Source organism: Rhinolophus ferrumequinum, chromosome 11 (genome assembly GCF_004115265.2).
Source record: "Rhinolophus ferrumequinum isolate MPI-CBG mRhiFer1 chromosome 11, mRhiFer1_v1.p, whole genome shotgun sequence".
Lineage (NCBI taxonomy): Eukaryota > Metazoa > Chordata > Mammalia > Chiroptera > Rhinolophidae > Rhinolophus > Rhinolophus ferrumequinum.
Window position 1 is genome coordinate 33318233 of NC_046294.1, and position 22722 is coordinate 33340954.

General features: G+C 40.8%; 1 protein-coding gene across 2 annotated transcripts in view; it reads right to left on the reverse strand.

The window, feature by feature from the left end:
- The window catches only part of NELL1 (neural EGFL like 1), a 755117-nt gene that overhangs the window by 295643 nt on the left and 436752 nt on the right, over nt 1–22722 (reverse strand). For both annotated transcript variants that reach the window (XM_033118971.1, XM_033118969.1), the window contains exon 14: nt 6988–7110. In XM_033118971.1, coding sequence (XP_032974862.1) covers nt 6988–7110 — 123 coding nt within the window. The remainder of the gene's footprint in view (nt 1–6987; nt 7111–22722) is intronic.

The following is a 22722-nucleotide window of genomic DNA, read 5'->3' on the forward strand; positions in this document are numbered from 1 at the left end:
GCCCCTCAAGATAAGCACAGTCATAAAGAATGCCTTCAGAGCACTACAGGGTTCTGAAGTGCCTTAGAATACAGACTCACCTATGTTCCAGGAACTGCCACAGTGACTTGAATTTTAGTATAATGATTTTCTTTGAAAGCCAATCACTGATTAGTGATGCAGACGCCACAGTAAAGTCAGTTTGCGTATCTATTGCCTTTGGAAGCAGTGGTTTCCTCAGGCTGGGGTAAGGCTCCAGTGACCTAAGTACCTCTGTGTCCCGGGCAGACTTCTTGCTTTTTTGTAAAATCTTCTAGATACCCAAGCACATGTTCTAGTAGAAAGGAATCTTGATGTGTTTGCTCATTAGGAAACTATCGAGCACTATAAGACGCTTAGCTCCGCGCTAAATGTTGGTTAAACAGAGATAACTTATGAGCCAGGGCCTGCAAGTGACAGACAAGTAAAAAGTCAATTGCAACAGGGGACTAGAGGGACCGAAGAAGTGTGTGCAGGGTGTCTTTGGAGCACAGAGAAGGGTGGCTTACCCAGCCTGAGATTAGGGATGGCTTTCTGGACTTGAACGGCTAGGAAAAATGAAACTACATTGCCATAAACTATAGTCATTAAAGCACCCCCTCGCATGGTTTGAAAATAAACATTGGAAAGGGAAGATTAATTCATCTATTCCTCTAGGCAAGAGAAGGACACTGAGGAGACAGTAAAGTGTGACACCACCCACTGCCTCCTTAACACTAAGTTTAACATAGTCTCTAGAATGACTGTTCCTACAGTGGAGATGGCTACAGCAGGAGAACAGACAGCAACGTGATGATGAAATGAAATCCCCAGCTAACTCCTTGGCTCTGATTTCTCACTTAAATAATGCTGAATTTAAAAAACAAAAGGCTTCCTGCATGGCTTTCATTTAAGAAAGAAGGTGACACCACAGACACGAACATTTTACCACTTAACTTGGAAGTTGTTGGAGTTGGGGAAAGGAGGTTTCTTTTCTATTCATTTCATTTCCCTAAGAGCGATTTTCCCTCATCCTCTTAGTCTGCCTTCTCCTTCTTCTCTGACTGTTGGGGAGCTGGAGATAGGAACTGGACATGCATAGCCCCTCTCTTACCTTACTGACATGCTAGGGATCAGGAAGCCCACAGGAAACACCCATTCTGAACTGCTTCTCCTGCCCTCAAGTGTACAGAGGAAGCCCTACCTGGAGATGCTCCACAAGTTGCCCTGGACCACCTGTGAATGGCAACACAGGCCTATCTAATTTGGGGATTCAATATTATGAATACCATCGTCACAGACGTAAGCCATGTTCTTTGGTATTCATATTGACATTTTGGTCTCCACTTGTTTTTTTGTGTTGTTGTTTTTTTAATCTCTCAATTGGTTCTAAATGCAGGTGGGGAAAATAAGTGTATCATTTTTAGGCCCTCCTCAAACCACAAGAATTAGCATAATAAATTAATATGCTGATCCCCAAGAGATTGATCATCTCAGGCACACTGATAAGGCCAAGTTCTGAACCTACAAAACAGAGGATCTGATCCTCAAGCACATGGATGAATAAATAGAGAGCCAGCCTGCAAGAAGAGAGAAATATGAAGCCAACCCACAGAAAGGAGACAGAAAGCAGCAAGGAGACAGAAGGAGCATACTACTAGCACTCCAGCTCTTGGAGCCATCTGTTTCTAAGTCCTAGCCGCCTTTTTGGTCCTTAGGTACTATCACATGCCTGGAAAGTTCACTAACGCTAGTAGCATCCAACCAGTGCAGTTGCATGGGACCCCTCACTCAGAAGGGCCCCACCCTTGAGGATTAATGCTCTGTGGTCACCATCCTGAAATTCTCAACCAATTTCATCTTTGAATTTGTGTTTTGTAGGTGAGGTCCAATGGGACAATGGAACATGCAGTAGGGGTTTGGAGCCTTAGCTCATGTGTAGTCCCACCTCCCACTGTCTCCCTGACTTTCTCAGATGGACTCTCAGCTCTCCTTCCCATTTCCTGGGGCCTCCACGTCCCCCGCAGCCTCTCCCTCCCCACCCAGTGACAGTTGCCATACTCTGTCCCCAGCAGGGTCCTACAGACACAGGGAAAGTCGGGTTTGGGCACCGACACTCGGAGTGTTTCCAGGTGGAACATGTCTGCATCATTCCCATCCCGAGCTGGCCAGCACTTGGGTACATTCTGCGGGTGACCCAGAGAACTGGTGGGGAGATTGCAGCCCCCTCGGGTTGCCCATGTGCCATAGATTGGGGTGGAAGGAAAGATACCTGACTCAATTTCCTTGCCCTAACCAGAGAACATTGGTCAGGGCAGAGGGGAGCCCTGTAGTTGGTGGAATGTACATGTTGGAGGATGGGTATGAAGCTCCTCTGATGGTCTGCACCCACCCCAAGAGTATTCCCATGGCTGAGAGAATGACATTAAATAGCAAAAAAAAAAGAAAAAAGAAAAAAGAAAAAAAAATACCATGATAGATTGAGAAAGAGACCACAGAAGAATGGTAAAAGCTTTATATTTTAGCATCTTTAAACAAAAGCGTTTTCAAGGATCAGCACATCTTATTCAGCCCTAAAGACAGACAAGGGCAAAGGCTTAGTCTATCAGTTACTTATCGACAACTGCCTCGTTAAAGCCCACCTTTGGTTTCCAGGCTAATGCGGATCTGGGAAAGCAGATCAACACTATTCCACAGACAATCCCAACCCTCACGTGAGGTTGTGTAAATCTGATTTGAAACAGTTTGCAAGTGTTTTCCCCCATTTAACCCCAAGTGCCAAAATATTTAGCAACATATGTTGCATAGTTTCAAAAGTACTTTAGTCTGTGTATCAAAAATGTCAGCCAAAAAAAAAAAGTTTTAAATTATAGATTGCCATTGCACTCTTTTCCCTTTCTGTTTTCTGTACAGTCTCTAGTTAGAATGTCACAAAAAGAAAAAGAAAAAAAGAAGAGAGAGAGAGAGAGAGAGAGAGAGAGAGATAGTTAAACGATAAACAGCCAGGAAGGAAAAGAAGGAAGTGGAGGGAGAAATGGAAAAGAAAAGAGGCATGGGGGGGGAGGAGTGATGAAGGATGGACGGAAGGTGGGGAGGAGAGGAGAAACTAAAGGCAGTCACACTAACTTGGATAAATCAGATGCAGCTATGACTTATTCAAGTTTTACCTATAAAATAGAATAATGCTATCAACCTCCCAGTGTTATGGTGGGAACTAAATGAGAAAACATATGTGAACACACCCAGCAAGGTGTCTGGTATAACTTGGTGACCGTTGTCGAAGCTGAACTGAACTGGTATTGTCCATCTTGAGATAACAAAGAAACGAAAAACTCCTTACATGGGCATGAGCCACCAGGAAAGCCCATCTGAGAGAATTCACACCAATTAGTATTGTTTGAGAAACTAGTGCCTTGTGATTTGCTTGCTAACAGAAGTGTTAACGGTGTTTATTTCTATCCAGATATAGTCAATTCCATAAACAACACCAGGTCTGGAAAGCTCTTACAAAGAGAAGAGAAGAGAAGAGAAGAGAAGAGAAGAGAAGAGAAGAGAAGAGAAGAGAAGAGAAGAGAAGAGAAGAGAAGAGAAGAGAAGAGAAGAGAAGAGAAGAGAAGAGAAGAAATTAGTCAAATTGTCTGGTGAGTCCTGTCCAACTTCCTCTGTAAATGTTCAGTTCCAGGTGGAAAAATCAACTATAAAATGCGTGCCCTACAACTGAGACACAAACTTGGGTATAGGCATACCTTGGAGATACTGCAGGTTAGGTTCCAGACCACCGTAATAAAGTAGTAATTTTGAATATTGTCATAAAACGAGTATTGCAATAAAGCGTGTATTGAAATCTTTTTGCTGGTGGAGGGTCTTGCCTTCAGTTTCTTAAAAACGCAACACCTGGGAAGCGTAATAAAGCAAAGTACAACAAAACAACGTAAGCCCGTACTTCAGTCAGAAGCCTGAGGTTCAAGCAACTCCTTTTCCTCCTTCTACGTCATTGTACCACTAAGAATCTTATCTGTCTTCACTTTTAATAGCATTTGATAGTTTAAAACACATCAATATATATTCCTTTAATGATTCTCTGTAATAACATTGTTGGATAAACCCAGAAGGTGGTATTAATCCCATTTTAAAGAGTAAAAATATAGGAGTTACAACTCACCAGAAATGAAATCAGGTCTAAATTCTAAATCTCATACCTCTGGGTCCAATTCTTCAACTACACTGCACTGCCCTCCCCCCATGAAACATTTATAAAACACAGGATTCTCCCCATCTTATTGAGGTCAATGCAATTGACCATGAAAATCACTTTAAGAAAATTATCTTCCCAAATTCATAACTTTCAAGGAAAGACGCATTTTCAGTCCGTGAACACCAGGAATGATATCTGAACTCATGTTTTTTCACAGTTGGACTTTCAAATTCCACAAAAGTGAAGTGTCTACTTATCACAATGACCTGAGAGGGCTTAGCAGAAACAAATGAGCTAAACTAGTGCAATAAATATTATTTGAGGAGGTAACATAATTCTGAGAAAAATGCATTAAAATCAAATTCCTGTTTCTCCTCAGATGTATAGCATTAGCAAGCAGGTACCAGCAATGGACTTCATAATCTGGGGAACTATATTAATCTTTATGTGTTTTTGTTTTGCTTTGGAAATATCTTAAGCCTTCTTTTAAAAGCTAAGCTCTAGTTTCTTATTTGCCTCATGAAGTTTAAAAAGAAAACAATCCACAAATATTACATATAATTTTAAATTCCCATTGTAAGAAGTGCAAACAATATTAAATTCATAGCAATAAGTTAATGCTCTCTTACACACATACACACACACACACACACACACACACACACATACACACACACGAATACCCATGGGTAAGACGGTGAACAGTTTGCATGTGTACGGATTCTACGCAGTTACATAAACATGTGTGTGTGTGTGTGTGTGTATATATATATATATATTTTAAAATAATAAATTAGATATGTGAGGATGCTATATGTATTGCCCTGTAACTTGATTTTATTTATTTTTCTTCCTTTTTTCTCAAAAATATGTCTTGGAGAACTTTCAGTGTGCATGTGTGTATGTGTATAAGTGCGTGCACATGTGTGGACATACATATATTTAGAGTTTCAAATCACTGTATTCTATTCCATGAAATGACATGCCAAATAAATTAAATCATCCCATTACTGATGAATATTTTGGTAGTTTCTGATTATTGATGAATACAAACAATGCAGCAAAAACATCACTGGAGGGGCCGGGGGGCAGGCCCAGTGGCTCAGGTGGTTAGAGCTCCATGCTCCGACTCCGAGGGCTGCCGGTTTGATTCCCACATGGGCCAGTGGGTTCTCAACTACAAGGTTGCCAGTTCAATTCCTCGACTCCCACAAGGGATGGTGGGCTGCGCCCCCTGCAACTAGCCACGGTAACTGAACCTGGAGCTGAGCTGCACCCTCCACAACTAAGACTGAAAAGACAACAACGTGAAGCTGAATGGCACCCTCCACAACTAAGAGTGAAAGGACAACAATTTGACTAGGAAATAAAAGTCCTGGAAGTACACACTGTTCCCCAATAAAGAACTGTTCCCCTTACCCAATTAAAAAAAAAAAAAATCCCTGGAGGTGAACTGTTCCCCTCACAAGTATGTGCTTTTCTAGAACACATTTCAAGCGGTAAAATCAATGGAATCAAGAGAGTCCCTATATTACTCTTCAGATTTACTTTCAATGTTGATAGATTTTGTCAACTTGCCAAAAAAGTTTCACCAATTTATACCCTCAGTCATGTATGAGGCTTTTTATCTCAAGATCGCCAACAGAATAAAATCAATCTCTTTAAATTCTCCCCTAATCGAATGCATGCATATAGTGACTTACGCATTGCACATTACTTCTGTCTCGTCAGCGGCATGTCCCCTCTGCAGAGGAGTACAGAGAAAGCGTTTCATGTCCTTGGGCGAGGTACTTAACCTTTCTGTGTCTCAGTTTTGTCACCTCTACAACAGGGATGATAATACTTAACTCAAAGGCGTTATTTTTTCTAGTTCTTTTTGTACATTTTGCATCTTTTTTCAATGTGACTGTGTCTCTTTCCTTTTTGGTTCATTCAGTCAGTTAACCTGTTTAATGAGTGCCTATAATATGCCAGGTACCATTCTAGTTGTGGGGCACAGAGCACAGAGACAAGACCAACGGGTTCCCCAGGAGCTTACATCCCCATGGGGGGGGGCAGACAATACAAAAAGCAAACATATAAATGTATAATGTTCTGTCGAGTTGTGTCAGTGAAGAAAAACTAAAGCCAGGCACAGAGCTCAGAAGTAATAGGGGTGCTATCATTTTGCACAGAATGGTCCAAGACATTTCTGGGATGAGGAGATACTTGAGGAGACTCCTGAAGGAAACGAGCATCGAGGCTGAAGGGACAACCAGCACAAAGGCCTCAGACACGCATGTGGTTGGCATGTTGGAGGACTAACATGGTGATGCAGAAGGAGTGAGGGGGACAGAACACAGGGAGGCCAGCTGACAGGAGCCAGGGACCAGAGTCTGAAAGGCCTCATACACCCAAAGGCGGAATTTGAATTTTGTTCTAAATAAAGATGGAAACCAAGGCCCAAGAGGATACCTCGGATGTGGTCATGAGCAGTGCCCACTTGCCCTCTGAGCAAAGCCTCACAGGAAATGCAAGTCATCAGTGCGTCCTTCACAAACCCAGGCCAAGAGGCAAAGCTGAACAGAGGCATCAAGTTGGGGAGCCAGGCCCCCGACGCACACATACACCTTTTTCATTCACCTCAAAGCACTGTTCTTCTCCGATGCACAGTGCCTCTGTCAGCGAATAAACCAGGAACGGGAACCCTGACCATGCTCAGCCACCAGAACGGTAAACTCGGTCTGCCACAGGAGCACCGGGAGCCCAGGCAGGGCGGCAGCTCTGCCACAGTGCGCCAGAGGTAGCAAGCCTACCTCTGCAGATGGTCCCGTTCCCAACGTAGCCTGGTTTGCAAGTACAGCTGTGTCCCTGGACAGTGTTGGTGCAGATGGCATTCTCATCACAGTTGTGCTGCCCGTTGCCACATTCATCGTGCTCTGTTTGCAGGGAAACAAAGAAAGAGAGACACCTTTTCTTAATATGGAATCATTGATGTTGAAAACATTAGCTGGAACTCCCCAAATAAGAATGACAGTGACTATCATGAATTGGGACTTGACTCTGTGCCTGGCAGCTTCTATGCCTGACGTGGGTGAAATTTGAACAACTCCAAAAGATGGATGTTATTATCCCCACGTTGCAGGTAAAGTGACTGAGTGTCAGAGAAGTCAAACGACTTATGCAAGTTACAGGATTGATAGGTGCCTCTTTAAGGTCATTGTGTCTTCCACACTCTGCACAGGTGTCTGCAGAGCTCCAGAGCAGTGGTTCTCAATAGGGGGCAATCGTGTGTCTTCTCCACCCCTTGAAACATTTGCTAATGTCTGACGATATTTTTGGTTATCATGATTTGGGATAGAGGATGCCACTAAAATCTTGTGGACAAAGGCCAGGGATGCTGCTAAGCATCTTACAGTGTACAGGAAACTCCCCACAACAAAGAATTCGTTCGTGCAAAATATCAGTGGTGCCGAGGTTGGGAAGCCTCCCTCCACAGTTAGAAAAAGGCAAACCCACATGAGAGAGTCTATGGCTTCTTTAGAACAAAGAGGGTGAAACTGAAAGGAAGACCCAGCAAAGGAGCCATGGACCAACAAGTATTTTCAAAGGAGAAGCACAAGTCACGGGGCTGTGCTCTAAGTGAAAAAGGAATTTATTCTCAAGACTCTCTGTAAGGGCCTTCAGCAGTTTAACTCGAATTTTCCACAGGGCCCATTTTCATAGGGTTCAGAATTTAACCTCTCGGTGAAATGTGTCATAATATGATTATATATAGTCCAATAGTGGTGACATCCTTAATCCACAGCGGTGGCGGAAAAGATCTAACACTACAAAACAGACTGAAAGATTCTAAGTTAGAGAGCAAAATTTCACAGATAACTACACTTTCCACTCATAATCGGGAAATTTAAAGTCACCTAAATGACCCCTCTGTAAATAAATAATACGGGAAACTTGATGCCCTTTAATCCCTTTAACCTCTGCTAGCATAGCTTTTTAGAAGTCAAGTAGAGTTATTAAATCATAAGAGGTTATAAAACAAGAGTTGAAATCCTGTCTGGAAACCCCACCGAAATAACACTACTTGAACAAAACTAAAAATTCAGCACAGTCTGTTAACCACAGTGTTCTGTTAGACCACTGCAGCAATCAATTCACATATCATTCATCGTCATTAATTTTTATTCTAAATTTCCTAACAGAGACCCAGTCATGAGAAAGATTCAATTCTACATGGTAGAGCCGTTTTAGTTATCCATATGCATGTTTAGTTATCCACACATGCATATGACTCTGAATTTAACACCTTGGATTTTTCCAAAGTAAAATTTTCTTTGGGGCTTAAGACCATCCCGAACTGTCAGTGAGAAACGTGCACAGGTTAGCAAGCAGTGAAAAGGGAAGATTCATGAGGACGCACTTCTAGTCTGTGTGAAAGTCATCTCCAGCAAACTCCAAAAACAGTATTACCCTGTGGATGTCTGACCAAATTTACAGATCCATCAAGCACCTGGTACGAGCAGGTACAACACCAGGTAATATTAGGGACACAAATATTCTAAGAACGTAGGCTTCGACTTCAAGGGCTTTCCATCTCCTTGTTTAAATTCACTTAATATGTAATTATCAGTGTCTGCACTAGAAATACCAAAATGAGTGGGTGTGATCTAGGCTCACATGCACATTTTAATAGGAGCCACCAGACAGCATATGTAACACAAGGTAGGAGAGATAAGAGTTACAAGTAGGTGACCTTATATTTTATCACACAAACATTTTAGCGCGCCAGGGGGTTCTGTTAACAATTACACTGGGATAACAGGCATAACTCAGAATGACCAAAGCAAACCTGCAAGGGTGGTATGCTAAAGAAGAGGAACCAAGATAAACTGAGATAAGAGGTCACTGGAGGAAAGAACCTTCTGCTAATAGGGAGGTCAGTCTTCTTGCAAGACGTAGTATTTGAACTAGTCTTTTAAAGATGGTCATGATTTTATTAGCCAGAATTGCCCATCAAGGGTACTCCTGGCCAAAGAACAGTGTGATAAAAATGTATGGTTTTAGGTAATATTCCAAAAGTTTGATCCATCTTTACCTATCTGGTCTTTATTTTTCAGCTTCATTGAGGTATAATTGATAAAATTATAAGACATTTAAAGCATAAAAAGTGATGATCTGATATATGTATACATTATGAAAAGATTCTTCCCATTGAGTTACTTAAGACATCCACTGGACCTGGTCTTACCTCCCAAGATTTTTAAAGTAAACCCTCTTCTCTGATCAGGTGACCCCATCACTGTCCAGCACATGGCTGAGTTCATTCCTGCCTCTCGAGTTTGTCATGTTCTTTCCTTGACTCAAAATACTCTTTCCCAACGTAGTTGAAATACCTGTGCCCCTGCGTGGCTTCAGACACTACGTCATATCCATACTCTCGCCACGAAGCTCTCCATGCTTGCTCTCCATAGCACATGAATTTTACCTTGGAACTTTAACTTGGAATTTTATCTTGGAACTTTTATTAAGTTTAATATCTTTACCTCTTCGGAGGCAACCATATCATAATATGTGGTGATATTTATGTTTTATTATTATTGTCTTATTAACTAATTAACTTTGAAGAGAGGAATTACAGTATATTTTCTACAACTCTCACTTTACTTATCACTACTTCACCTAATGAAATTGAGCCCGGAAGTACCGAGCACTGAGCTAAACATTGCACAGATATCATTTAATTCTCCCAACAATCATACATATGAAGTAAGCGCGCTCATCTTACAATGCGAAACTGAGACAGAACTTGCCTAAGATCACAAACTAGTAAGTGGGGGAGCTCGGATTTGTGACTCTAGACACGAGGGGTGACCACCACATCACTGTACAGTTGGAAGCAATTTGGATATGGCTGAGGCTAAGTCAAGACACATGGAAGTGATTCTATAACGCCAAAAACGGAAACTGTCGTTTTCTATGTGGGCCCCAAACTCCCACTTAAGATCTGACCCATCCCCAAAGGACAAAGGTATAAAACTTGTATATTTCATTATCTTTGGTCATGCCCAATTTTTTAAGTAACCAGTACCTTCAAAACTATGTTTGACAGACAGGGACCAAGAAGAAATGGTTTCCTTCTAAAAATATCAAATTCCCTTCCAGCTGTTGCAGATATTGCAAAAGGTGTAAGACAAGCACGTGTGAGAGGTGGCATGGCATAGAGGTTAAGAGCACAGACACCACCACCACCCAGCCTGGGTTAGGTGATCCTGGGTTTGCCACTTACTAGCTATGTGAACTTGAATCACTCAGCCAATCTGTGTCTTAGTTTCCTACTATGTATAACGTGGATAAAAAACCTACTTCCTGGGATGGTTGTCAGGATTAGTTAGTAAAGGTAAAATATTTATCAGAGCACATGGTGACTAGTAGGTACTCCACAAGGGTAAACTATTTTATTATCATTATTGTTATTACTACTAGTAGAAGTAATATTTCTACAACTAGTAGTACTAATACTTCTACTACTAATAGTAGTACAATTATCACTACCACTACAATTACCTGTGACCAGACTTAAGTGTAGGAGGTGGCTACAATTGGTTGAAAAACTTTCTGCTTCCTTTATAGGCTGATAATAGGCTTTTGAGAACAATTAAATTAGAATACCTCTTTGAAGATCCAAAGAAGTATTCGCTTAGGTTCAATTATGGTCCCCAAGAAACAAGACTATAGATTGAGAAGATGGAGGATGTATGTTTAGGATTCTTGATATACGACCATTGTTTGATTATAGTTGAAACGGCAAAACTCTCAATACAAAGGGCAATGTGGCAGCAAGCAGTCTCTCCACTGATGATGATAATTTTGTTATGTTGGCGAAATTTATTGAGCACTCATTAAAGACTGTCATTATCCACAGTTCCCTTCTCCTTCCTCTTCTTTCCTCTTTCACAGGATAGCTCAGAAGGAGTCTAACTAATCCACCTCTGTAACATTGTAATCAATTGTAATCAATAGCCATTGTCAATTAACACATTATTTTCCTTGAGAACTAATCAGGACCCAAACAAGCTACTGAACCAGTCAATTCGGCTGTGGCCGTAAATGCCCCGTGGCTGGGGTCTGGATGTCTTGTGGCTTTACTTTGTTCCAAGTAATCTGTTTTGTATTTTATAGAATTGTTACAATGACCTCACTGGGATATGCTAAGCAAGTCTTACCAGTCATAGTTTACAGATGAAGACATTGGGGGTTGGAGCACGTAAAAGGCTTTTCCTGTAAGTACACAGATAACAAGTTTTACATCTCAAACTCAAATTCCCCATCTCCTCATTCTTTCTGCATTGTTTCCAAAATCCCGCTTTATTTTGTGATCAAAGAAATGTCTACAATGTTGGCCACGGCGTAGGTAATATTTAATTAAAAAATAATAATTGCAGACTTACAGAAAGTGCAAAGTAGTTGTCTGCAGGATCTCTGGTCCTATTCCCCACACAAGAATGCAGGGTACTGTGAGGCCAAAAAGGAACCACAGCAGAGCCATAGATAAGGGAGTTATACCACTATATTCTCGCTGGCGGCTGGTCAAGACACAAAAGCAAACATCCGCCAGGACCCCAACAGAGGGTCTTCCTGCACCCCAGTCTCGCTGGCGGCCAGGCGAGACACATGAGGTAGGATCCATATGATCCACAATCCGCCATCTGCACTTGTTAACCCCACTTGCTAGCTGCAATCTGCCATCTGCTTCTCTGCTAACCAACCAACCCCCTAGCGTAGCCACGGCAGTTATATTAGTGGCTAATGGCTAACTAGTTACAGCTGATGGCCAAGGAGTTACAGCCAATGGCTATCTACTACCCGAGCCAGAACCTTTCCACGTGAGGTCGAGAGCCTGGAAACTGCTCTCCTGGCTCTGTCCCCACAGTAGTACAAAAGGTCCCTGAGTCCTTCACCCAGCTTCCCTCAGTAGTACCATCTTATACAGCTGCAGCACAAATCATAACCAGAAAACTGACACTGGCATAGTAATGTTAACTAGTCTACAGACCCTAATTCAGTCTATGCCATTTTTTAAACTGCATTTATTGCGTGTATGTGTGTGCACATATGTATGTGTACATATTGTCCCATGTATAAATCTGGGTAACCATCAGCACAAGCATGCTATACCGTTGCACCTTTTCCACATTCCCCCCAAGCCATCACCCCCAATTCCTGTCCCTGTCAACTACTGGTATATTCTCTATTTCTACAGTTTCATCACTTAGAGAATGTTACACAAGTTGAATTATATGGTAAGAAATTTTGAGATTAACTTTTTTCACTAAGCATAATGCCCTTGAGGTCCATCCACACTGTCGTATGGGTCAATAGTTTATGCCTTTTTATTGCTGAGTAGTATTCCACTGTATAGACATAGTTTCTTCACCCATTCGTGCTTTGAAGGACACTTGGATTGTTTAGTGTATTTAGCTACTATGAATAAAGTTGCTATGAACATCAGTGTACAGGGTTTTGTGTGAACATATATTTTCATTACTCTGGAATAAATGTCCAAAATGTGATTACAGGGTCAGCTGAGAAGTGCATGTTTCATTTTGTAAGAAATGTTCAAATGAGTTTTCATAATGACTGTGCCATTTTACATTCCCACCAGCATTATATGAGTAATCGAGTTTCTCTACATCATTGCCAGCATTCGGTATTGTCACTCTTTAAATACTTAGTCACACAAGTGTGTGGTGATACTCCATTGGGATCGTAGTTTGCATTTTGCTAACAGCTAAAGAAGTTGACAATCTTTCCACATGCTCATTTGCCAGGTATATCTTTTCTTTGGTGAAATGTCTGTTATGTCTTTTGCTTATTTTATAAATTTTTTCTGTTGAGTTTTGAGAATGCTTAATATACTCTCGATATAAGGCCTTTGTTGGATATGTTGTTTGCACATATTTTCTACAGTCTATTGCTTGTATTTTCATCCTCTTTCCAGTCTTTCACAATGAAAAATGTTTTACTTTTGATGAAATTCAACTTATCTATTTTTATTTTACAGATAGTGCTTTTAATGTCAATCCAAGAACTCTCTGCTAAACCCTAGTTACCAAATATTTACTCCTATTTTTTCCTAACAGTTTTGTTGAAAGGCTGTTTTCCTCCACGGAACTGCTTTTGTACCTTTGTCAAAAACCAATTGGTTATATCTGCATTGGTCTGTTGCTGGGTTCTCTACTCTTCCATTGACCTATGCGTCTATTCCTTTGCCAATAATACCACCTTGATCACTGCAGATATATAGAAAGCCTTAGTATCACATACAGTGATTTCCCCCCACTATATTCTTATTTTTCAAAATTGTTTTATTCTACTTCCTCTGCATTTTTCCATGAATTTTAAATTAAGCCTGTCCACTGCTACAAAAAGTCTTACAGGGATTTTAACAAGAATCATGTTAAACTGATAGTTCAATTTGTAGAGAACTGACTTCTGTACTAGAGTGAGTCTCCCAATCCATAAACACTATTTACTTATTCTTTGATTTCTTTAATCAGGGTTTTATAATTTTCAGCATACAGAACCTGTACATGTCTTATTAGATTTATAACTAGGTATTTCATTTTACTTTGGAGCAAGTGTATATACTATTGGTTTTAATTTTGGTTTCTACACATCATTTGCTAGTATACAGGAACACAATGGATTTTTGTGTGTTGATCTTGTACCTTGGTGAACTCATTTAATTCTACAGATTTTTCTGTAGATTCTTCAGGATTGTCTACATTGGCAATCATGTCATCTGTAAACAGGACTGACTTTATTTCTTCTAGGGTTTCTGGGCGGGAATTCCCGCCCATTCTTGTGAATTTTTTTTTGCTTTCCCATTTCTGAATCCTGAGAAAAGTTGGTCAGGAAATTGGGAAAATCAGCTCCGTGAACCCAGGTGGTTGGTAGTATCGGCCATCACTTTGTGGAAACGATTCATCGTGGAGAACAGAAAATAGTTTGTATCGCAGGATTTGGGAACGGGAAAGAGAAACAAATTCCTGAGCACGGGCAGGAATTCCCACCCGGAAACCCTAGCTTCCTTTCCAATCTGTATGCTTTCCTCCGGTTTGTTGCACTGGGTAAGACTTCCCGTGCCAGGTGTCACGCGAGCAGTGAAAGCAGACATCACTGATTTGTTACTCGTCTTAGGGAGAACGCATTCAGTCTTTCACCGTTAAGTATAATGTTAACTCCACATCATACTACCTTGCAAATCCTGGATGGAGGTGGAGTTTTAGCTCCCTGCTGGGTCCCCTGACAAAGAAACTGGGGAAGAACAGAGAGCCAATTAACCTTGCATGGCACGGCCCTGTTGGTCTCCATTCTGCGGGGTGCAGAGCAGGCCCAGCTCCACGCTGGGCCTCCACTGACATTAGTACAGAGAGGGAATCAGAGTACCACCCGCTCTGTCAAGCAGGTTTTTCCATTGACATATGGCTAAAGTCGCATGGGTATTTCCAAAAAGGTTTTCTGTTCTGTTAGGCCTCTCTTTTCCTAGTTCTTTCCCCAGGAGGACTGGAGTCAGCTTCTCCTGGAGCTTTTCTTCTCCATCCCTGTTGGTGCTTTCCCGGTTACCGACTTCTTGAGCTCCCCCTCTGGGATATGTGAGAGGCAAAAAGAAAAAGGGGAACTCACACCTTGTTTTTCCTCAAGCCCAAAGTTCCAGGTAGTCCCCCGCTTCTTTACACCTTTCAGCGTCTTCCTGGGTATTTGTTTTGTTTTGCACAAGGGTTTTTTTAGTTGTAAGAGGAAGAACCTGGCAAGAATGCAGCTAATCCATCTTGACCAGAACTAAAAGTTTTCAGTGTATTTAATTTTTAAGAAACCAGTCACTTTCCTTCTCTGCTTTTCTCAAGAGCACTGATGATTGGAATTTTTCATAAACACACTATGAGCACATTTACCAATTTAGCACATTTATTGAGCCCATACTACTAGCCAGGTGCTGCTGTAATGCGTTATAGCATTTAACCATAATATGAGTTAAATATGATCATCCCTATTTTGTACATCAGGAAATGAGAACAGAGGGGTTGTCACTGGCCCAAGGTTATAGGGGTGGTAGAGTTAAAGCAAGGCTGTCACTATCAAACCATGGCAGAAGAATTAAGAGTTATGTAGTTATTAGTCATTCTTATAATCTCTTAAAATCAATCCCTCACCAAGTCTTTTTGATTTTTCTTCCTAAGCATTTTTCAAATTCATTCCTATGTCTTCATTTCCATTTCCACCACCCTCTAAGCTACCATAATCACCCAAACTGCTATCATTTGAGCAACTGCTATAGCTTCTCAATAAATCCCACATTAACTACTGCCCACCTTTAATTTATTCTTCATACTACACTTAAGAGCGATCTCTTAGGAATTCAAATATGATCATCCTGACTTCTGTTCTAAAACTCTTCCGTTACTTCCCGTTGTGGACATTTTTAACATGACCTCCTGGGTCCCTCAGAGTCTTGCCCATTTCTAACTACTCGGGTCATTTTGACTTGAGCCTGCTCTACTCCAGCCACACTGTTTTTTTCTCCTTCCTCCAAAGGAAAGGGCCTTGTTCCCTCGGGTCACAAGCATTGTCCCATGTTCTTCCCTCTCAGAACTGCTTATCCTTGGTATCTCCCTCAGTCCTCACCTCCTCAGAGAAAGAAGTCCTGAATTCCTCTACAGGGAAATTTACCCTGTGACACACTCATGTAACACCCAGTGCCTCTCCTTCATAGGGCTAATCACAGCTATAATTTTACATTTATTAGTGTTAGTGTTTTACTAATGTTTGTCTTCTTTACCAGCGCACAAATGGGGATAGAAAATACATTTTTATTTTCTTTATCATTAGCTTCTAGCAGAGCTTCTGAAACATAGTAAGTGCCTAATACAAATACCCTTTTATAAAAGGGAGGGAGGGAGGGAGGAAGGGAAGAAGGACAGAGAGAAGAAGACAGTGCTATTGTCTTTGGCATCAAATGTGGAAGAGAGGTCAAGGAGAATTAATACAAGGGAAAGGTAATTGAATCAGGCAGCTGGGGGAAACTTAGGAGGAAAGAGCTTCTAAATGAAATATAATCAGGTAATGGTATGTTGATATATTTATTTACACAGTGACTTTGTGAGAAAAGGAGAAAGGGATGTGGTTTCAGAGGCTTTCTTTGAGGAAAGCCATTTTTTCATAAGGAATTGCTAAAGTCACAACCCACGGACTGTGAGAAAATATTTGCAAATCGTGTATCTTATTAGTGACTTGAATCCAGAATATATGAAGAACCTTTACAACCCGGGAATAAAAAGGTAACCCCATTAGAAAATGTAAAAAGTATTTAAATGGACATTTCTCCAAAGAAGATATACAAACGGCCAACGGGCACATGAAAAGATGCAGAGCATCTCCAGTAATCAGGAGACTCCAAAGCAAAAACCACAGTGAGAGACCACTTCACACCCACTAGAAGGGCTACAATCAAAACGACAGACAATAACAAGTGTCCATAAGAGTGTGGAGAAATTGGATCACTTGCACATTGCTAATGGGAATGTGAAATATTTGGAAATTATTCTGGCAGCTCTGCAAACTATTAAAGGTAGGGTTACCGCATGTTCCAGCAATTCCAATCCTAGGTGTACACCTGAAATGAAAACACGTCCACACACAGACTTGCACACACGTACTCATACTAGCACTATTCACCATAGCCAAAAGATGGAAAAGATTCATCAACTGATGAATGCATAAAGAAAATGTGGAGTATGCACATAGTGGAATATTATTCGGTAATAAAACAGAATGAAACACCCCTCCATACTATAGCATGTATCATGGATAAACCTCAAAAACATTTAGCTAAGTGAATGTAGTCAGTCACAAAAGGCCACATGTTATATGATCCCATTGATATAAAATGTCCAGAATAGGCAAATCTATAGAGACAAAATGTAGATTAGTGGTTACCTACGAATAAGAGAGAATTAGGAATGCCTGTTAATAGGGTACCAGTTTTCTCCTTGGAGTGAGGCGAATGTTCTAAATTTGGATTATTATAATGTACAACTCTGAAAACATACTTAAGACCATTGAATTATATACTTTAAAGAGGTGAACGTTATGCTGTGTAAATTATATCTCAGTAAAACTATGAGGTAGACAGTTCTGAAATAAGTTAACACATTTATCCCTGTGTCCATGTGTTAAGAGAGGGACGTGAAGACTCATCGGAAGTCATTCTTGGATGAAATGTTCTTCCGCAAATGGAGAATAGGAATGTTATTTTGCTAATATCCTAGAAATGTGCCGTATTGCCTTAACTGAAAAACAGTATTTACTGAAGAGTCATATTTTGGGGAGAAGTAATTATGTATAAAATTTATGCATCAATTGCAAGATGATCCTCAGTTTCTTAAATGTGAAATTTGAAAATCTATGCTTTAGGCTGAGGGACATATGTTATCTACAATCTAACACAATGATTGAATTCAAAAACAATTTTCTAAGTCAAAACAAATACAACTCTAAACCCCCTATTAGCCAGAATGGACAATTAAATCTCATTCATGATTGGGCCCCTTTCTGTCACCTTTGCCCTCAGCAAGATCCCATTATGACCCTGGGGGTTTTACACAAGAGGCTGCGGGAACACCATTTTATTTTTGCACTGGTCATTACCCTACTCCATAACAAGGAGGCTTGAAGCCCTGCTAATTCCCTGCTAAACTCAGGTGCTGAGATCTTTGCCAAAAGCAAGCCCCCTAACGTAGGGGACCTGAATTTTTGGGCGAACCACAAATCCATTCTCCCTGCTCTAGGGGACACTGCTTTGAGAACCTATAGGTCTCCACCTTCCCTTTCCTAGATCTCAGCTATTTATTTTAGACGACTTTTACCTTTCCAAACACTAAATCCTAAAATCCCAGTGCCTTCTGGGCAACTGAGTCTTGTTGAAAATATGTACTAACTCTTTTCATTGGCAAAACAGCTTTGGGTCTCCAGGTTTGGAAGATGTTCTTGACTCAAAGACCTGAGTAGGGATATGGTCAGAATATATATGCAAGAAAAGCTGCAGTAAAGAAGGTGGGGACGAGGAGTGGGAGGGAACTAACTAGTTCCCATCATTTCTTTTTGTGTGTGTGATTTGCATAAAACAATCATATATATATATACATATATATCTTTCCTAAACTTCATAGCAGTAAGAAACAAAACACAAAGCAGTAATTCAATCAAGTGCTTTTCTACTTGGATACATAGTATGACATATTAAATATGACAGTTACATATAATCTACATTAATCATTTGTATATGATATTTCTACATAAAGTCTATGAAAATGTATGTTTAACTATTAACAGTAACTTGCAGTGGGGGGTGGATAGAGGATAAATGGGAGGCACTTACTCTATTTATTTTATTCACTCCATACTTCGAATTTTTTACAACCAACATGTACGTATCTTTTATTACTAAACAATACAAGATTTTTCGGTGTATTTTTGTTGTTTTTGTCTTGTTTTTTTTTTTTTAAGAAGAAAAGGGCTTCCAGATATATCCAAGTTTGCATGGAAAAGACAAAGCTTTAGAGGCTAACAGATTGGAATGCAAATGCCCGCACTGGATACAATTCCCGGAGAGATAGGATGAACTCCCTGTGCTCGTTTGTGCGCGTGTAAAATGAGGACAATGATACAATGACTAAAAAGTAGAAAACTTGGTTTAGTTTCTTTTTCCTCAGATCGGTACAGATTCTACAACAGAGGAGATGTATTTAGAAGCATTTATATAATGAACGTTTATAGGAAGAAATTTGTAAAGATCTGGTGTCATTTGGGACACACAGTAGGTGCTCCAAAAATGGCAGAGGCCTTCACCACCACCACCATCACCAACATCATATCACAATGTGGTGCTGGCCTGTGTTTCCATGAATGCTTCCTGAATGATTCCAGGAAGACTTTACCAGGAGCTTTGTTACTCTCCTTTATGTCCCCAAGGCTCTGAGTCCACATCCACCTTTGTCACTGGCTCACTCTATGACCTAAGCAAATTCACTTAATATCTTTGAGCCCTAGTGTTTTCACCCGAAAATGGAAGCAATGAGATCCATCACACAAAGCTGTGGGGAAGATTAACGGAGAGAGCATTGGAAAATGTCTAGCAGCAAACCAGCCACGTAACACAGATTCGGTGAATATTAGTTTTGTTCCACAGGGTTAATTAGAAATGCATCATTAAACTACAAAATTAATAAAACGCTGAACTGTAGACCAATGTTTCTGGGTTTCTTTTCGAAAGACCTAGTTCAATAGGAATATCCAAACTGAGAATAAAAGAAGTGAAACTGTTGCTTGCCTTTGGTTTTAGGTAACAGTTTGCGTAAGTATTCCCACAGTGACCCATTTTTCCGAGGTCCTTTATCTCTCTACTGTGAAGAGGCTGGCTTGTGGTTCTTTCGGTTCCATGACTACCCAGAGGAACTCGGAAGAAAACTGTCTAAATATGAAACGTGGCAAGAAAAATAATGCTGCCTTGATGGTTTTCTTTATCACAGAAGTTTGCTGTCTCCTTCAGGGATTCTTGGTAGGAATGTATTGTTCTTTCCCTTTGTGAAGCAGGGTGATGGTGCAGACAAAAAAAAAAGAAAAGAAAGAAAGAAAGAAAGAAAGAAACCTGGGAGAAAGATTGGCAAAAGGGAAAAGTCCTATTCTTCCTCTCTTATTAGTGACTGACTAAGACTCCCTGTCCAGGTACTCTGGGGAGCTCAGCTGACTTACAAGTTCTCAAAGAAAACGAGGACAGAAGCAAAGGGAAACACAGAACCCTAAAAAATGTGCTAATCTTATTGCCCTGCTTTCCACCATATCCCTTCATTCCTATTGAATTCTTCCTCCATAACCTTCTATGGTGGGTTGAATAGTATGCCCTCAAAATTTATGGCCACGGGAACCTCAGAACGTGACCTTACTGGGAAACATGGTCTTTGCAGATGTAATTAGTTAAGATGAGACCATGTTGGACAAGGTCGACACTAAATGCAATGACTGGTGCCCTTATAAGAAGAGGAGACACAAAGAGATACACAAGGGCGTTGGAGGTCAGCTGCAGCAAGTCAAGGAAAACCAGAAGCCACACAAAGCTGGAAGAGGAAGGCAAGAGTTCTTCCCTAGAGACTTTGGAGGGAGCATGGCCTGGCTGACTCCTAGACTTTAGATTCTGACCTCCAAAATGTAAGAGGAAACATTTCTGTTCTCTTAAGCCACGCTGTGTGTGGCAATTTGTCATGGCAGCATTGGAAATCTAATACACTGACCTTATGTGTAATTGTTCACACCCTAAAGTGCTGAATGGACAGTGGTGGGCCAAGTCCTGATGCCGTTCACTGTTTCCTAGAAAAGAGACTCTAGAGCAGGGGTACCAAACTTTTTCAATGGTTTTCACCAAGGGCCATATGCGGTAAAATACACAAACAGCCGGGCCGCTCACTCGAGGTGAAGTACGTGTTGCCTCACCTGGTTTATTTAAGCAAACTAAATATATTTCTGGAATTTGCTGCGGGCCAATTAACAATGGATTGCAATCCGCAGTTGGCCTGCGAGCCACAGTTTAGAAACCCCTGCTCTAGAAGATACAGGGAAAGTGGACAGGAATACAGGTTCATAACGGAATCATTTGTGCTGTGAGAAAGGTGAAGCACAAAGATTTTAGAAACAGACAGAGAGTTGTCTCCAGAGGAAGCAGCTTGAAGATATCAGCAAGTCTCTTAACTCTTCTGAGTCTCAATGTCCCCTTCTTTGAAGCAGAGAGAATACTTACCTATCTTGCTGTGGAGTTGTAAGTAGTAAGAAAAATATAATTAGAAGGATTACACAGTGACCAATGGATAATAAATGCTCAATTGTTAGGGGTGTTGTTGTTGTTGTTGCTGTTTTTATTAGTGCAAGTCATAGTTTGGACTATTAAAATTAGAAAACTAGAAAAGATATTCCAGGCCAACTACCAAGGGAAATGCCACACTGGAAATATTAAAGCATATACTTTCTGAGATTGAAAGAGGTTCAGCATCTGTCTCTGCGGCCTCAGATCACTGATGAGTATTCCTGGGAATCTGTATTCACAAGACAATCCCTGGAGCACAGGAAGACACTTAACTTTCTCAGCCTCATGGCCTGGGGTGTACACTTTCTTGGTTGACCATCCATAAGTTTCTTCTTTGTTGATGGCTGAGTCCACCCACCACCGAGGGTGTAATGCCAGATACTTCCCAGCTACCTTCCCTACAGAGCTAACTGGGGCCCAGTGGATATAAGGTAAGTGTGCTGGAGGTTTCTGTGATTGATTTCCTCCATGAATAAAAAGGAAGGAGAAAAGGGAGGAAAAGAAAGAGGTTAAGGTGGATGAAGAAAACTTTGTGGTCCTCTTGCTGCTCTCAGTTGCCTTGTCCCCCTTCAGACCACACATGTGAAAAAAAATAGATTAAAAAGCTACTTTCTTCAATAGTTGGCAATTATTCAGCACCTATTAAATGTTAACAAGTGTTAGGCACAGCGGATACAGGGGCGATGACAGATACTGGTCCTGCTCTCCTAAAGTCTATTATCTAGAGACAAAACAGACCATGCTAATCCCAGATGAAAAGTGCTAGACATAATAATACACAGCAAGAGAACAGAATGCAAGTAAGAGGTCAGGGAGGACTTTCTGGAGGAAGTGACATATAATGATACGATTGACGAGGAGTTAACCAGGCAAAATGAAGCAGGGCATCAACTTTGAAAATGGATGGATGCATGGATGGGTAGATGGATGGATGGATGGATGGATGGATGGATGGATGGATGGATAAATGATAGATAGATAGATGATAGATAGATAGATAGATAGATAGATAGATAGATAGATAGATAGATAGAGACAGACAAACTTAGTCCAAGCTCCAAAGTAATACCAGAACTCACACAGAGAGACATTACAGCAAGATGACAGATCTATAAAAATTGCCTCAATAAATACTGAGATGGAAGCACAAGGCAGAGAAAATAAGCCCATTTTTACACATAAAGTGTGCAATGTGGAACAGGATTGCTTTCCAAAGAAAAACAAAGCTGTCTGAAATAAGTCTGGCGTGCCTATTTTCCATCAGTGGTGAACTCCTGGTGTTCACAAGTAGAAACAAATACCATTTCCTTCTCTGTGTCTATAGTAGATTTTCCAAAAATGGGCACAACCGTCTTCCATCTCACATGCGATTGTGTAATGTCATCTTGCTCTCCCCCATCAAGAGGTCCAGTCTAATTACCCTCCCTTTGAATCTGGGCTGCCTTCATAAATCAGTAACCAAGGGAATGTGGCAGAAAATATATTGCATAGTCAAAATAAGTAAAATATGTCTGGCAGCTTCTGGAATGCTTGTTCTCTGGATGCCCCATCTCAGGAAGTTAACACTTAAAACCCAGCTGCCATGCTGTGAAACGATGAAGACACACGACCAGATAAATAGAAATAGAGACAGAGA